The 15,605-nt window shown below is 57.2% G+C and overlaps 2 protein-coding genes across 16 annotated transcripts in view; one reads left to right on the top strand and one right to left on the bottom strand.

The window, feature by feature from the left end:
- Positions 1-6,612, top strand: part of CLSTN1 (calsyntenin 1) — a 75,321-nt gene extending 68,709 nt beyond the window's left edge. For 5 of the 9 annotated variants that reach the window (XM_044942968.2, XM_044942971.2, XM_044942969.2 and 2 more), the window contains 7 exons: positions 949-1,097; positions 1,557-1,783; positions 2,328-2,498; positions 2,815-2,960; positions 3,963-4,098; positions 4,620-4,828; positions 5,083-6,612. In XM_044942968.2, the coding sequence (XP_044798903.1) occupies positions 949-1,097; positions 1,557-1,783; positions 2,328-2,498; positions 2,815-2,960; positions 3,963-4,098; positions 4,620-4,828; positions 5,083-5,277 (1,233 nt within the window). In that variant the 3' untranslated portion in view covers positions 5,278-6,612. The remainder of the gene's footprint in view (positions 1-948; positions 1,098-1,556; positions 1,784-2,327; positions 2,499-2,814; positions 2,961-3,962; positions 4,099-4,619; positions 4,829-5,082) is intronic. The other 4 variants (XM_025285859.3, XM_025285858.3, XM_044942970.2 and 1 more) reach the window with 1 other exon arrangement.
- An 86-nt stretch (positions 6,613-6,698) lies between these two features.
- The window catches only part of PIK3CD (phosphatidylinositol-4,5-bisphosphate 3-kinase catalytic subunit delta), a 61,257-nt gene continuing 52,350 nt past the window's right edge, over positions 6,699-15,605 (bottom strand). For 5 of the 7 annotated variants that reach the window (XM_006076693.4, XM_044942967.2, XM_006076694.4 and 2 more), the window contains exons 8-23: positions 15,057-15,278; positions 14,307-14,403; positions 14,084-14,214; positions 13,541-13,591; positions 13,279-13,446; positions 12,995-13,116; positions 12,653-12,796; positions 12,383-12,482; positions 12,038-12,216; positions 11,827-11,939; positions 11,540-11,618; positions 10,622-10,789; positions 9,743-9,866; positions 9,449-9,594; positions 9,108-9,240; positions 6,699-8,447 (exon numbers count right to left, since the gene is read on the bottom strand). In XM_006076693.4, the coding sequence (XP_006076755.3) occupies positions 8,310-8,447; positions 9,108-9,240; positions 9,449-9,594; positions 9,743-9,866; positions 10,622-10,789; positions 11,540-11,618; positions 11,827-11,939; positions 12,038-12,216; positions 12,383-12,482; positions 12,653-12,796; positions 12,995-13,116; positions 13,279-13,446; positions 13,541-13,591; positions 14,084-14,214; positions 14,307-14,403; positions 15,057-15,278 (2,115 nt within the window). In that variant the 3' untranslated portion in view covers positions 6,699-8,309. The remainder of the gene's footprint in view (positions 8,448-9,107; positions 9,241-9,448; positions 9,595-9,742; positions 9,867-10,621; positions 10,790-11,539; positions 11,619-11,826; positions 11,940-12,037; positions 12,217-12,382; positions 12,483-12,652; positions 12,797-12,994; positions 13,117-13,278; positions 13,447-13,540; positions 13,592-14,083; positions 14,215-14,306; positions 14,404-15,056; positions 15,279-15,605) is intronic. The other 2 variants (XM_006076696.4, XM_006076697.4) reach the window with 2 other exon arrangements.

Raw genomic sequence — 15,605 nt, 5'->3', positions numbered from 1 at the left:
CACCTCTGGCACCACACCCTAACTCTCCAGCTCTTTGGGCCCCTGCTCCCCAGTTGTCCCATAGTCTACTTCCATCCTGACACTGACTGGGCACTAGGCCCCACTGCCCACCAGACGTCTGCTCCTCAGCTGCCAGTTACAAGCTTCCAGGCCCGCGGTACCCACACTTCCATCCAGCTTGGCTGCAAGTCCAGGGTTCCCAAAACCCCTCCCCCTTTTCAGTTTCAATAATTTGCAGAACTGCTCAGAAAACCCCACAGAACACTTTGCTTATGGTTACTGGTTTATTGTAAGGGATGCAACTCAGGAACAAGCAGGTGGAAGAGATGCTCAGGGGTGAGGAGAGTGCACAGGGCTTCCACCCCCCACCCCCCAGCACCTTGCTGTGTCTGCAAATCCAGTTCTCCAGACCCTGTTGTTTGGGGGTTTTGTAGAGATTCCATTATATAAGCATGATGGATCAAATCATTAACCACTGTGATCAATTAACACAGTCTCCAGCCTCTCTCCCTTCAAGGGTAGGACTGAAGGTCCACTCTCACCACATGGTTTGTTTCTCTAGCAACCAGTCCCTATCCAGAAACTATCTAGGGCTCCACCAAGAGTCACCTCATTAAGGTAAACTCTGGGGTGGTTGAAAGGGGCTTAATGAGGAATAACAAAAGATGCTCCTCTCCCTCAAGAAATTCCAAGGGTCTTAGGAGGTCTGTGCCAGAAACCAGGGACAAAGACCAGACATTCTTTTTCTTCTTAATATCACAGATCTGTTTGCGCCTTTGATATTTACTGTCGTATCATAGGGTCATGGTCACTGGAATTCTACAAGCTTTTCTTCTAAGTCACCAGTTCACATCAATCCCAAGCTAATTCTCTGTCAGCGCGTTCATGGTTTCACCTCCTTGCAGACAGAACCTTACTCCTCTCCTGTCTGTTTTGGTGCCATTTCAGATCCAGGCCAACCCTACTCAGTCGATGTTGACCTTGGAGGGAGAGGACGTGGGGGAGCTTGATAAGGCCATGCAGCACATTTCCTACCTTAATTCACGACAGTTCCCCACCCCAGGGATCCGAAGACTCAAAATCACCAGCACAGTCAAGTAGGTGCTGATTTGTTAGCAGTAAATCTTGTCTGTCTTTGCCCAGTGATCCTTGAGAAGAAAACATGTGCATTTAAGTTTTTTAGGACAAACCAGCCTCCCTTCTGTAAGCTTATGGTCACTTGTTACCAGAAACTTTGAGTGATGTTTGGAAGCACATCCTGGGAGTGGCCAGCGTCTTGTCCCCTAGGTGGTTGTGGAATCCTGCCTGTGCCACCTCCGAGCACCCTTGTGTGGCCTGAGTTGTGTGTGTGTGTGTGTGTGAGTGAGAGAGTGTTGTGCTCAGTCACGTCCAACTCTTTGCAACCCCATGGACTGTGGCCTGCCAGGCTCCTCTGTCCATTGGATTCTCCAGGCAAGAATACTGGAGTGACCCTATGACATTTCCTCCTCCAGGAGTATAGCCTGAGGAGCCATCTTTTCAAGCCCTGACCCTCCCCTCCCCTTCCTTGTTGACAGGTGTTTTAACAAGGCCACCTGCATCTCCATCCCCCCGGTGGATGGCTACATAATGGTTTTGCAGCCAGAAGAGCCCAAGATCAGTCTGAGCGGCATCCACCATTTTGCTCGAGCGGCTTCCGAATTTGAAAGCTCGGAGGGGGTTTTCCTCTTCCCCGAGCTTCGGATCATCAGCACCATCACGAGAGAAGTGGAACCCGAAGGGGAAGGGGATGAGGACCCAACAGGTGATAGCCCAGAACAGTCGCCCCTGCCTCAGCTCTAAACTGTGCAGCTGAAACCCACTGCGGCTGCCAGGGAAAAATCCTTGCCCTTTTCCTCTGTGGTTTTGGAAACTTGAATGTTTCTGTGCTGTTTTGGATTTGCTTCTAAAATCTGACTGTGGGCTGGACCTCCTTCTGATCTTTGGAAACCCACTTATTGGGGGAGGGGGTGGTTCTTTGATCTTTTCCCAGCTTGACATCAGAGTCAGATAGATCTTGGGGGTTGAGAGGATGGAGACCAAGGCAGGAGATGCAGTTGGGGGATGCTCCTGCTGGCTGGCAGTCCCAGCAGGACAGACCGCCCCCCATTCTCAGACCTTCTCTCTATTCATTCAGTCCTCCTTAGACGCATAAAACACCCCCAGTTCTTGAAAGTGACTGTCCCATACCTCCATCCATGGTCCCTAAAAGGGCTCTGTGAGTTTGAGGATGAGCAGGCAGGCTGTCGCTGTGACCTCCTCTCCAGGCTCCACGGCCTCTGCTATTTCCGGTTGGGCTATTTTTGCAGTTCAAGAGTCACTGGTGTCAGAGGAGATCGTGCACGACCTGGACACCTGTGAGGTCACAGTGGAGGGAGAAGAACTGAATGGAGAGCAGGAGAGCCTGGAGGTGGACGCGGCCCGCCTGCAGCAGAAGGGCATCGAAATGAGCAGCTCTGACATGGGCGTGGTCTTCACAGGTGGGAAGAGTGACAGCTCGGAGCGGTCTTCCCAGCTCAAAACCTGGAGGGAGCCCTAGATGGGGCGGGAAGGGAGAGTGTTAACTGGGCCGAGCCGTGGCTGCCAGCTTCCAGATGGGGAGGGGAGGGCAGCTCTGCCTGGTGCCCCATCCCCATAAAGGGTGGACGTCTGGGCATGTTATGGCACACGCCCTTCAGGAGGGGGAGATACCCCACAGTTGGACAGCCAGGCATGGCTGAGTGCCTTGGGAACCACCTGCATTTGCCTGCAGCCTATGTTCCTAACTCCACACTGCTGTCTCCTCCTCGCCTGCAGGTGTTGACACCATGGCCAGCTATGAGGAGATCTTACACCTACTGCGCTATCGGAACTGGCACACCAGGTCCTTGCTTGACCGCAAGTTCAAGCTTGTCTGCTCTGAGCTGAATGGTCGCTATGTCAGCAACGAGTTCCAGGTGGAGGTGAGAGCCGGCCTCTGCAGAGAAAGGCCAGTGGCGTGGTGACTGAGCTCCCACTTACGACCCTGATGTTTGCAAATGCTGATTTCCAGGGCATTTGTAGTGGTCACTGTTGGGGTTCATCGGGGTGGGTCACCTTTTCCAACTGGGGGCACTGCTTCAGGCTAGACCTGCACAGGTTTAGGGTGACAGGTTGTACTTGGGGTGAGCTGGGATCCGGCACGGTGCCCCCTTCACAGGTTCCCTCAGCCCAGGACTTGGAGGGGCCTTGGAGGGAGGTGGTCAGGATTGAGTGGCGGTTGATACCTTGGGCTGAGGAGCAAGGGTGTGTCTTGAAATCTGACACTGCTTTCTAAGGAGCAGTGCCTGGAGGTTCTCTGCAGAGGCCTGGCCCTGCTAGGAGTGAATGCTCTGCCCAGGGCAGGACTGCGTTGCGAGGAACGTGGTCGTGGTGACTCTGGCCCAGGTGGCCGGGGGCACGTGGCCACTCTGACATGTCTAGTGTCACTCAGAGCTTCTGTGCCCCAGAGGAGTGAACCAGAAGTTAGCAGTTGAGCACTTGCACTGTGACCCCACAGCCCCAGAATTAGACTCACAAGGCTGAAGTGTCCACGAGGGTGTTCTTTGAGCCAAGGGTAGCAGATTTGAAAGAAAGAAAACCTGTGATTTGTGCTCTTTCATGTGGCTGTGATTTTGAGAAAAGAGGGACATGGTCTGTGCCCAGGCTTCTCAGATGACCCGAGGTAAAGGGCCACTGGTGGTGCTGGGCCTTCTCCTCCAGTCTGTTGTGGATGAATTATTTTATTAGGCACAATAAAAATGAGTTATTACAAGAGCAGGCTTTTTCTTGGCTGTGTGACAACATCAGATCATTACAACACCCTCCTTGGCTTCTTCTGTCCTTTTCTCCGCCCACCAGCACCCATCCAGGGCCCACTCTGGTGGTGCTGGTCAAGTGCATGTCCATTCCCCACACACATCCGGGCTGCCTTTCCATTTCTGCAGGTGAATGTCATCCACACAGCCAACCCCATGGAGCACGCCAGCCACATAGCTGCCCAGCCACAGTTCGTCCACCCCGAGCACCGCTCCTTCATTGACCTCTCGGGTCACAACCTGGCCAACCCCCACCCGTTTGCAGGTAGGACTGTGCTGCTGCTGCTGCTGCTGCTGCTGCTGCTAAGTCGCTTCAGTCGTGTCTGACTCTGTGCGACCCCGTAGATGGCAGCCCACCAGGCTCCCCCGTCCCTGGGATTCTCCAGGCAAGAACACTGGAGTGGGTTGCCATTTCCTTCTCCAGTTCATGAAAGTGAAAAATGAAAGTGAAGCCGTGTCTGACTCTTAGCGACCCCATGGATTGCAGCCCACCAGGCTCCTCCGTCCATAGGATTTTCCAGGCAAGAGTACTGGAATGCCATTGCCTTCTCCTGCCCCAACTCCTGCTGTGAGCTCAGCACCGGCTTCCCCCTGGCTCAGAACAGCCACTGGCCAGCCCAGCTTTTATTCCCCATCACACAAGGAAAGGAGCAAAGACAAGGCAGCAAGGGGTCAAACCCCTGCACTGAGCCTTTTCTCAGAGATCTGTCTGTTTTCTGGGGGCTGATGGAGCCAGCAGTAGGGAGGCCCAGGGCACACGGCCGAGGACAGGTCCTTTCATCACAGCCGTCCTGTCTCCTCTTGCCCCAGTCGTGCCCAGCACGGCCACCGTCGTCATCGTGGTGTGCGTCAGCTTCCTGGTTTTCATGATCATCCTGGGGGTGTTCCGGATCCGGGCTGCACACCAGAGAACCATGCGGGACCAGGACACCGGGAAAGAGAATGAGATGGACTGGGATGACTCTGCCCTGACCATCACCGTGAACCCCATGGAGGTAGGTGTGGGGCCCCTGGGAGTCTCATCCACCCCACCCCCACCCCCACCACCGACGTTCCTGTGCTTCGTGTGGTCCTTACCACGACCCTGCAATTAAAGTGAGGCCTATGGGGCCTGATACAGGGTCCTGGTCACACTGTGGGTGGTGACCAGAGCTTTGTTTCCCTTTGTCTGTGGTGAGGCTTCTTCCAGCCTAGTCCAGCCCCTCTGGCTGGATTCAGCACCCGGTCAGTTGGGTTGTCCCTTTGTCAGACATACGAGGACCAGCATAGCAGTGAGGAGGAAGAGGAGGAGGAGGAAGAGGAGAGCGAGGATGGGGACGAGGAGGACGACATCACCAGTGCTGAGTCGGAGAGCAGTGAGGAGGACGAGGGGGAGCACGGGGACCCGCAGACCGCGAACCGGCAGCAGCAGCTGGAGTGGGACGACTCCACCCTCAGCTACTGAGCGCACCTCCCCCCCCACCACCCCGTCTTCCTTCCTGCTTCCGGAGACTCTGCTGCCATCGCTGCCCACCCCCAGGGTCCATGATGTACAAAGTCATTCTGGCCAGTAGGTCTGCAGACCCTCCCCACCGCCAGTCGCTGCCCTGCTTGGTGTGTAGGCCCGTAGGCTCCCTCCCCTGCCACCCTCCTTCCTCCCGCTCGCCGGGATCGCTCTTAAGTTATGTGAGGAGCTGACGCTCGCTCAACTCCAGAAAAGCTGCAGTGACTGGACTCCTTGACAAAGGGTTAGAATTGCTCACTCCCACCTGGTAATCCTTTCTTCTTTTTTTTAAAGTTTTTATTTTTCCACACTAGTGCATGTATAAAATGGCAGAATGGGGCTAATATGTAGATGATAAACTGACTTTTTAATATTTTGTAAATAAACTGGGATTCCTCGTGTCTTGTGTGCTAGTGTAACCCAGGGCTGGATGCAAAGTGAAGTGGAGACACTGAGCGTGGGAGGGACCGAGACCCCCGCACCCCACCTCCCACCCCCACCCAGGACGAGGAGAGACAGGCACAAAACTGTGCTGCCTGGCAGGAGGGGACCGGGCCAGGGACCCCTCTTCGGAGGCTGGAAAAGGTCAGGTCTTTTCTTTGGGATTCTACCGATTTCTGATTTGGCAGAGGGCTGAGGGGAGCTGGGGTCCCTGGCTGTGTGTACTCGCTTCTCCAAGGACCAGCAGCTCCTCACAGAGGTGCAGCTTTGGGGTCCGTACCAAATAGATGTCGTTTTCCTTGCTGGTGGGAGTGCATGTTGACCGTGCAGATGGTGCAGACCCTCTAACCGCTTGGTTTGGAGACAGCAGCAGGCCTAGGGGAATCCATACTCAGAACCTTGCTGAAATGACGCCCAGGGGCCGGAGGGCAGCGCTCCATTCCCAAGCAACTGCTGTGCCCCCCTCCTCCCAGAGCCCGCCCCAGGGATACAACCCACGCCCAGTAGGTGGTGGAAGGAGAGAACAGCAGTCAGGAGCTAAAACCCTACAGCACTTGGTTTTTAATGTACATGTAAAATTTTAGATTTCTAAAACCTGGGGAAAATAATTTTGAACACTATGCTGTGATCATAACCGCTAGTCTCGAGGACACTGCCAGCTGTCCCGTGTCATGTGTGGCCACCCCTCCATGTACTGTCTCCGTAGCTGCTCTGTTTAGACCGTGGGTAGATGTTCATGCGGAGACAGAACCGTTCTCGCGCTATCTGTAGCGGCTGTGGTATCACTTTTCAGATGTGTATATTGACAATAGGTCAGAAAATGTATACATACAATAAAGTCTGGTTCTAACTCCAGTGGGAGAGTGGGTTTTTTTAAGTCTCATTTTCATTTGAATCCTACATTCCCTTGGTTTCTTTCTGAGCCAAGAACATAACATACAAAGGCTTTTGTTTCTTTTAATCTGTTTTTACCTCTCACTTCAAGATTTCAGACTACTGGTCTGAACCTTCATCAATTATGTCGAACTCACCTTCCACATACGGAAACATCAAATGGTTTTTTAAAAAAAACATAGAAAATACTTTTCTCGCTGGGCACACAGGCCATGCACCCAAACCAAACATTGCTGTGTATACACAGTGTGCTGTCCATGCCAGGAAGCACAGACTCGTTTAAATAAATAGACAGATGTACACTCAGCTTTTCCTATTCCCAGACAGGTGAGATGGGTCTGATGAATTGAGCACTTAATTGGGAACCAGGGTCTGGTCAGTGGAGCTCTGTGGGTGGCATGGATTGCTACGGCCGGTGCCGCTCAGCCACCTCTAATGAACAGAGAAACAGGCTAGTCCCCCAGGCTCTTCTGGAAGCTGTATGCTTGGGCTGTTGAGAGGGCAGTTAACCTCTGGCACTGCTGAGCCTTGCAAGGCCTTTGAGAGGTAAGTGGTGTCGCCCTGTGGGTCCCCAGTAAGCTGCTGATTGTATTATGCCCACCCGTGGGCTGCTGGAAACCCAGATTCTTAGCCCTGTCTCCAGAGTGAGCTCCAAAAGGCTGACAGAGGCCCAGGGACCTGCATTCCTAGAGCTCCTCAGATGTACCCAAGGCTGAGCCTGAACCGTTTTCTGGCTAAGTATTGTCTGAGGAAAAGATGCCCCCCTGCCCCTGACTCATGCCTCTGTTACCTAGGTCCTGGGAGCAGAGTCTCAAAAGTGAGTGTTTCGGAGAGGAGGTACGTCTTTCACTACCTAAAACCTACTTCAAGGGGAGGGAGGTTACACACAATTGCACAATTGTACCAGCTTGCCTCTTGATCCATGACCAGGGTGAGCTCAGTCAAGCTCCCGTCTTTCTAATGTGGCTTGAGAACCAGCATGCACTCAACCTGATGGGGGCTAGGGCCATCCCCCTCACCTTCACGCCGAGCTACAGAGGTCAGTAAGTAGTTGGGCTACTTTTTTTTCTTACCCGCAAACAAAATCGCTTTACAGCAGAGATGAGAATTCCCGTATCCAGAAGTACCCTCCCTGAATCCGGAGGGCACCCAGGCCGCCTCTGGGAGCTGCCCAGAACTCAGTCAATGGAGAGCACGCAGGTGGAGGTGGTGAGCAGGCGTGGGCACCCTGTCTGGACCGCCAGGCGCGGACACGTGTGCAGCGCAGTGGGAGCCTGGGGAGGAGGCAGCCCCCATGCGGGAGAGAGGAGTCTTGGCTGGCTCCAGATCCACCAGCTGGAAGACTTGAGGTTATAGACCCTCGGCAAGATGCAGCCTGAGGTGTGCGGCTCACAGTGTCTTCCCATCAAAGCCCAGGGCTCTGATGGGCACGAGGAGGACAGCGCCCCGCCCCCACTCTAGGGTGCATTTCTATATATGGCTGTTCAGTTCCTGAAACATTTCAAGTCATAAATAAATAACCAGTGTAAACAAAAGGCAGTCGTGTAGGTTCTTTCCCAAGGATGCAGTCCAGCCTTTTGGCCCTGCAGGGTAGCTGAGGGTGCTCGCCTCCCAAGACTGAGTTTGCTTGTCTCCAGGCGCAGGGCTGGGAGGGGCTATTATTGCCTGTTATCTTTGGACACGTTGTGGGCCAGCCAGTTCACTTTGGTTTTCCAGCTTTCCCGGAGGGCTTCATTAAACTTCACTCGGAAGTGCTTCAGAGCCTCCTCCTCCGTTTTCCCCAATGCCAGAGAATCCTGGGGCAAAACCGAAGAAGTGGGTGTCCCCCTGACGGGCTGGGCCCTGCTCAACAGGGACCCCTGCACCTCTGCCCTCTCTGGGCAGGTAACACCCCCTCCTCACAGAGGAGTCAGGAGAGCACCCCACAACATCTCCCCAGCGAAGAGCTTCTTCCTTCTGACCCCAAACCAAGGCAGCCCCCCAACCCATCCTCAAAATAAGATGTCAGCTTATTCCAGGAGGTCTTGGCCCCAAAGCCCCATGTGGACAGAGGATCTGGCCTTCTCCACTGGAAGCTGGCCAGAGGAGGAAGCAGGGGAGCGGCTTCATCCCGGGAACTGGGCACCAAAGAGAACACCAGGCAGGGGCTGTGGCCCCACCGCCCTTCACTCCCCACCCCAGAGTCTCACAAACTGAAAAGACACAGGAAGGAAAAATATCTTTTAACCACAGAGGGAACCCTCCCGTGCAAGTGGAAATACCCTCAGCCTGTGGGGGGGCGGCGGGCTGGCCAGAGGAGGTACCGGCAGAACACGGGTTAATGCCTGCTGCTTCCTGCCAGATCCGGGTCCCAGGCCAGTGGGCCCTGTGGGTCCATCACACCTGGGGGTTGGGGGGGTCTCAGGAAGTCGGGCTCCCTGGTCTCCTGCCCGATGGGGCCCTGCCTTGGCCTTTACCTTGAGATACTGGATGTCTTTGGAGCAGCTGAGCTCAGGCAGGCCTGCCGCCCGCATCAGGGCAAAGAGGTGGAGGAAAAGGAGCCCATGGCGCCGCAGGATGGTGTAGGCCCTCTCACAGTAGCCCCGGAACCTGCAGGGAGAGGCCGGGGAGGGGGCTTTGGGTCCTCCCGGCCACTTCCACCCCAGCCAGCCAGCGGGCCGGCCCACTCTTATCCCGGAAAGAGCCGTGTACACAAAGCCCCAGTTTCCTCTAACCCACCCCCAGCACTGCCCCTCCAGGGATGAGCTGACTCCACCTGGGGCCCCCAGCACCACGGGGGGGTCTAAGGCACTCCCACCTTTCAAACTTCTCACTATTATTCGTCTTCCCTTGCTGGATCACGTGGACAAAGTCATAGGTGAGGATGAACGGGACCCGCTCACGGTTGATTCCAAACTTGGTCTTGAAATTCCCCAGAAAGTGGCCGAAATCAATGTGGAACAGCTGAGGGGAGGGGAGAGCAAAGACTGAAAAGGAGTCAGAAAGGAGGGCGCCTGGCCCAAAGGAGCTGGGAGGGCTTGGAGGGGGTTCTGCCGGCAGCTCTGTGCAGAGCACAGAGGCCAGGGCCTGGGGCCAGCCAACAGGCACCCACCTGCCCGTTCTCTCGGATCATGATGTTGTCGCTGTGGCGATCGCCAATGCCCAGCACATAGGTAGCCACACAGTAGCCAGCACAGGAGAGGGTGAACTCCTCAATGGCTCGATCCAGGGCCTCCCTGGGGGGTGGGGAAGGAAACCATGGCCACGCCACTTTGCAGCTTCTTCTACTAAGTCCTTGTCCCCTTCCCTCTACTCTGGCCTTGTGACTTGCTTGCACAACTGGAACATGGAGGAAGTGATGCTGGGCTTATTCTGGAGCTGGGTCCTTAAGGTACCTTACGGCTCCTGAACCTTCCTCACTGCCACAGAGGGAAGCTAAGGCAAGAGAGGCCATGTGGAGAGAGGCCCCAGATGCGCCACCCTCCAGGCAAATCAAGCTACCTGATGAGATCAGCTGCGTGAGTGATTCCAGCAGAAGAACCACTCAGCTGAGCCAGCTCAAGTTGCAGATTTGTGATTTATGCTCCTAAAGTTTGGAGGCGGGGGAACACTTCCCAGGTGGTGCTAGAGGTAAAGAAACTGGCTGCCAATGCAGGAGACATAAGATCCCAGGGTCGGGAAGATCCCTGGAGAAGAGTATGGCAACCCACTCCAGTATTCTCGCCTGGAGAATCCCATGGACAGAGGAGCCTGGTGCAGACATGACTGAAGTGACTTAGCAGTGGCAGCAGCAAAGAGTGGTTGTTACATGGCAGTAACTAACCTATACCTGTGGGAACAGAGACCTGCCCCACCCCTCAACAGTGTCTATGGGATGGTCCTTGGGTGAGCAAGAAGCCCCAGAGACTGTCACAGGCCCTTCTTGCCTTTGATTCCCAAACTCCACCCCTTGGGAAGGAAAGGCTGTCTGTCCCGAGGGCGCAAAACCTACCCAGGGTTCTTGGACTTGAGCCAGTTGAGCAGAGCATCCTTATTGAAGGCGGCCGTGGCCGCCATGTTGCTCTTGTTCAGCTGGATGTTGGCAATGGTGTCTGAGTGAAGCACCACCTCGATAAGGCCTGTGCGGTCCCCAGTGGAGAGGCAGCCGTAGGGGGTCATCCTAGCCGGGTGGGAGGAGGGGCAGGCAGACATAGTGGTCAAGGGCTGCCCCAAGGGCTTCTTGACCCTGAGGAGCTTAACGCACAAAAGCCAAAGGAGATGCTATTCAAGTTGCTGCAAAAGAGGTACTGGGGAGGAGCCCTTGACTTCCAGGGCTCCAGGGAAGTTCCTTAGAGATGTCATACCAGAACCCAAGATGCAGAGAGGAAAAGTCAGCACCTTGGCTAAGCCCATGTTTGTTCAAAAAGAAAAATCCCGGTGACTGGATGAAGAAGATGGAGCAGAAAGCCAGGGATGCTGGGGAGCAAAGGAAACCATAGAGGGAGACAGGTGCCACGGGCCAGGGCTGGCATTCTCTATCCTCATCCTATGGCCCTATTGCCTCCCTGACCCCGAGTTTTAAACTGGTCCCTCTGGGTGGCTCAGTGGTCAAGAATCCGCCTGTCAATGCAGGAGACGGGGGTTCGATCCCTGGGTCGGGAAGATCCCTTAAAGGGCAAAATGGCAACCCATTCCAGTATTCTTGCCTGGAAATCCCATGGACAGAGGAGCCTGGTGGGCTATAGTCCACGGGCTCACAAAAGAGTTGAACATGACTTAGTGACTAAACAAAAACAACAAAATTCTTCTTAGACCAGCCAGTCTTATTTCAGGTTGAGGCAGTCATGTCAGCTTTGACAGGGGGCCCCTGCAACAGGATACAGTCCTAGGCCTGGCACAGGCTCACGTGGATGACCGGAAGGCCTCTCACCTCAGGTCCAGGCCCTCCTGCTTCCACAGAATGTCCATGAGCTGGATCATCTGCAGGGTCAGCATGTCCTGGCGGAGGTCTGCACAGTCGCCCCGGGGAGGAACGGCATGAGTTTCCGGCGGGTTCACCAATCCCAGCCATGCCCAGGCCCCCGAGTCCCGGGACTCTGTCTTTTCCTCAGCTCCCCTTCCAGGAGTCCTCCGCCCTCAGCAGGGTCTCCCTCCCCACCCAGAGCAGTATGGCAGGGTGTGTGGAAGCCATGTCCTCCCTGGGGCCCGCCTGCTCACCGTCCCCATTCTTAAAGATGATGCCCACGGTGCCGTCACTGCCTGCTTCCTCGTTGCTGTACATGACCCACAGGGGTTTCATCTTGGAGTCCATGAAGGTGCACTGCTCCACGCTAAGGGGCAGACAGCAGTCAGCAGCGGGACCTCCCCAAGGCCTGGGGTTGGCTTGGGGTTGGGGGAGGGGAGGCCCTGGCTGGGGCCTGGGACCTACCAGACTTCAGCCAGCAGGGTGCTGGGGTCGAGTGGGGACTGCAAGTGGGAGAGGGCCTCCAGGTAGGTCTCCTGGCGCATGCACAGGTGCATCAGCTCCTTGGTCTGGGGCTTGGTGGTCTTCTGGGAGCTCACTTTGACGACGTCGTTCAGGGCCTTCAGTTTGCTCAGTGCTTCCCCCTGGCCGGGAGGATGGGAGGGTGTCCTGGGTGGACTGAGGAGCAGGCTCTGAGCCCGTGCGGGGCCCACGGGGTTCTACAGAGATGGGTCGGCGCTACCCTGCCTGGAAGCGGAGCTCAGGCGGGGTCATGGAGTGCAGGCGGGGTTGTGGGGTGCCACACCTCACCTGCTTCATCAGCACTTTCATGTGGTGGGTGCTGCCCCGGCAATAGGCTTCCATGATAAGGCCGAAGCGCAGGGCCACCGACGGCACGTGCATCTCGGAGCTGGGGGGAGGAAGCAGGGGCTGAGCCTTGCCTGGTGGGGCCACACAGCCCCTCCCAGCCCCATAGGACCCGGCTGCCAAGGACACCCGGGCCGGCCAGCTGGTGGGAAACGCGAGGCCAGCAGGCAAGAGGCCCCTCCTCCCCGTGGCCTTGCAGGTGAGTCCAGCTACCGGAGGTGCCAGAAGAGGAAGTGGCCGATCCTGCGATTGGCCAGGGCCCGGTCCAGCAGGAATTTGGTCAGCTCGCAGTCGAGGTAGGACTCGTACTTGAGCACCTGCACCAGCTGCAGCAGGTACTGGAAAAGCTCGTCGTCCCTGCAGAGAAGGGAGGCCGGCTGGGGCCTGGAGCTCCGCGTCTTGGGAGAGGGTCTGAGGCTGACGAGGGGGCGGGGCTGGGGCGGGAGGCCGGCCTCATCTGAGCAGAGCCCTAGGGCAGGTCCCCACCCTGTGCCTAGGCCCCGGGCGGTGGGGGCCAAGCTGCCCTCTGAGGTAGAGGAAGCCCGCGGGACTCACGTTAGTTTCCGCAGGGACTTGATGGCGAAGGATCCCACGTGGCGGTCGGGGAAGCTGAAGTCTAGCAACTCTAGGGCGCTCAGAACGGGCAGTTCAGGCCAGGAGCAGAGCAGGTAGAGCATCTGGAGGAGGATGCGAGCGGTCAGAGCGGGGGTGAGGGCTGCGGGCTGCGTCTGGCTCCAGGCTCCGCCCCTCCCGACCCCGCCCTACCCGCCCCGCCCCTGCTCACGCAGCCCTTCCCGGGCTCCGCCCCCTCCCATCCCGGCCCCGCCCCCGCCGCCAACCTGGGCCACGTCCTCATGTTTGTTCCACTTAGTGACCAGCAGCAGCCGGGCTAGAGCCTCGGGAAAGTGCTCCTGGATCTCGTGCCGCATCTTCCACACCAGGTCCTTCTCGTGCTCGTACAGTTCCCCGGAACCCCGCCGCTCCAGGATCTCCCGCAGCTGCAGCTGCTGAAGGGCACAGGCGGGGCAGGGGTGGGGTGGGGGGGCAGTGATGAGGGCTGCCGCCAGGTCCACACCCCACCGCCCACGGCCCCCAGCTCACCTCCTCCTCCGTGAAGCGTCCGTGCTCTCCAAGCCGCCCCAGCTCCAGGATCTGCAAGAGTGACCCTGATATCAGCAGTGCCCCTGGGACCTGGGAGAGCCTGGGAGGAGGGGGGGCCCTGGGAGTCGGTGTCAACACCTTGGCACTGCTGACTTCGTGGCGAGTGACCCTCAGTGGTGGGGATCATCCCACCCAGTACAGGGTGTTTAGCAACATCCCTGGCCTCCACCCATGACATGCCAGGAGCATCTCCCCAGCTAGGTTTAACAACCAAAATTGTCTCTGGACATTGCCGGAAGTCCCTTGAGAAGACAGGTGGCCCCAGTTGAGAACCACCACTCTAGGGCACGTGAGGACTTCAGACAGTCAAGGAAGCCCTCAAATGTGTGTGGGGACCCAGCCCCCAGCCCTGGGCAATTCACAGGGTGCAGGGACCACGACCTGGGCGCCCCAGAGGCAGGGTGGGGACGGCTCATCTTTAGCCTTGAGGTTTCTGGGCAGGGTGGGCCCTGGACCCCAAATGGCGAGGACCCCCTCACTGACCTTTTCCTGGGAAGGGTAGTATACAGGGTGAGGGGCCACCTCGGGGAGAAAGATGACCAGGGCAGCTGCACTCTCAGTGTTGGGGTTACTCCGTACGGTCCCACAGGGGTTCAGTAGCTCCCCTTTCTCATCTGGACACAGGGACAGACGGAGTTGCAAGGGGAATGTCGCCACGTCCGGACGCACCCCACACTCCCACCTCTCCCTCCTGGCCTGGGCCCACCTGGGACAGAGGGCCACATATAGAGACAGCGCTCGCCCGTCTTGAGCTGGTCCTTGTAGTCAAACAGCATGAGGTTGGCCCAGGCAATGGGGCAGTCCTGGGAAAGAAGCCGGGTGGGTCAGGGCCAGCCACCCCAAAGGCCTATGTTTGCTCAACTGCAGGATGGTTCCAGTCAGGCCACGTTGCCCTGCCCTCACCCAGACTCCCTATGAGGCAGCCGGGAAGGTCAGCCACACTGGTTTCCTACTGCTCCCGGACACATCCCACCCTCGGCTTCTTGAGAAAGCCTCACACAGAACACAGCAGCCCCAGAGAGCTGGCCCCAGTCAACCAGAGTCAGTGCAGTTCGGTGGCCAGTCACAGCCTGGTCCTGGTGACTCAGTGCTCGACCACCACTCCATCCCCAGCTGGCTGCTGACTCAGGCTCCCTGCTCCCTGGGAGGACACTGCGTTTTTCCTTCCACCCCAGGGAGAGGCCTCCGGGTTCCCTCAAGGACCAAAGGCCCAGGTCTAGATATCCCGAGCACCCCTGCTCATAAGCCCAGGATTCCAGCACCATCACACACCAGCAGGGCCGGGGGTGGCCAGTGGGGTGATGGGGAGGAGGCCGGGGTCTGCAGGCCCACCCAGACCCCATTCCCAGGATGCGTGCGTGCCAGCTGGGATGCTGGGGAGGGATGAACAGCAGCCCCAGGGGGCTGCAGGACAGGACCAGACCAGCAGGGAGTGACTCCCACAAGCTCCACCCACCGCCTTCTTGGACTTCTTCTTGGTGGAGCGGGCCTTCTTGGCCTTCTCGATCACAGCGTAAAGTGCGAAGCAGAGCCGGGCCATGCGGGGCAGGTCACAGACGTTGATGTCAAACTCCAGCCGCTGCTTCCACACGGGCTCCGAGCACACGCTCACCTCCGAGCTGGACACCGTCTTGCATAGCGTCTCATTGCCGTGGAAGAGCCCGGCCTGCACCACCAGCTGGGAAATGTGCACACAGGTGACTGGTGGCAGAGGCCGGGCCCCTTCTCCCCTTGCAGGCTCCCTTCCCCCTAAGGCTTGAATATACTCCTGAAATGTCCTCATTTCAAGTGGGCCTGAACCTCCCCAACCAGGTGCTTGAAGGTGGTCCAATAAGGGATGACTGGCTGCCTGAGGGGGAATGAGTGATGGGGAGGGGAGGGTGGCGTGGGCGGCTCCCCACTGACTGTGGGACCCCGGGGCAGGTTGCTGCTCTGCTTTGGGCCTCCGTTTCCCTATCGGGGTTCAGGAATTCCAGGGGCCCCTCTTGGTCAAGCACCCAAGAAT

The sequence above is a fragment of the Bubalus bubalis genome, chromosome 5 (genome assembly GCF_019923935.1).
Source record: "Bubalus bubalis isolate 160015118507 breed Murrah chromosome 5, NDDB_SH_1, whole genome shotgun sequence".
Classification (NCBI taxonomy): Eukaryota; Metazoa; Chordata; class Mammalia; order Artiodactyla; family Bovidae; genus Bubalus; species Bubalus bubalis.
This window is presented reverse-complemented; position numbering and strand designations above follow the sequence as displayed.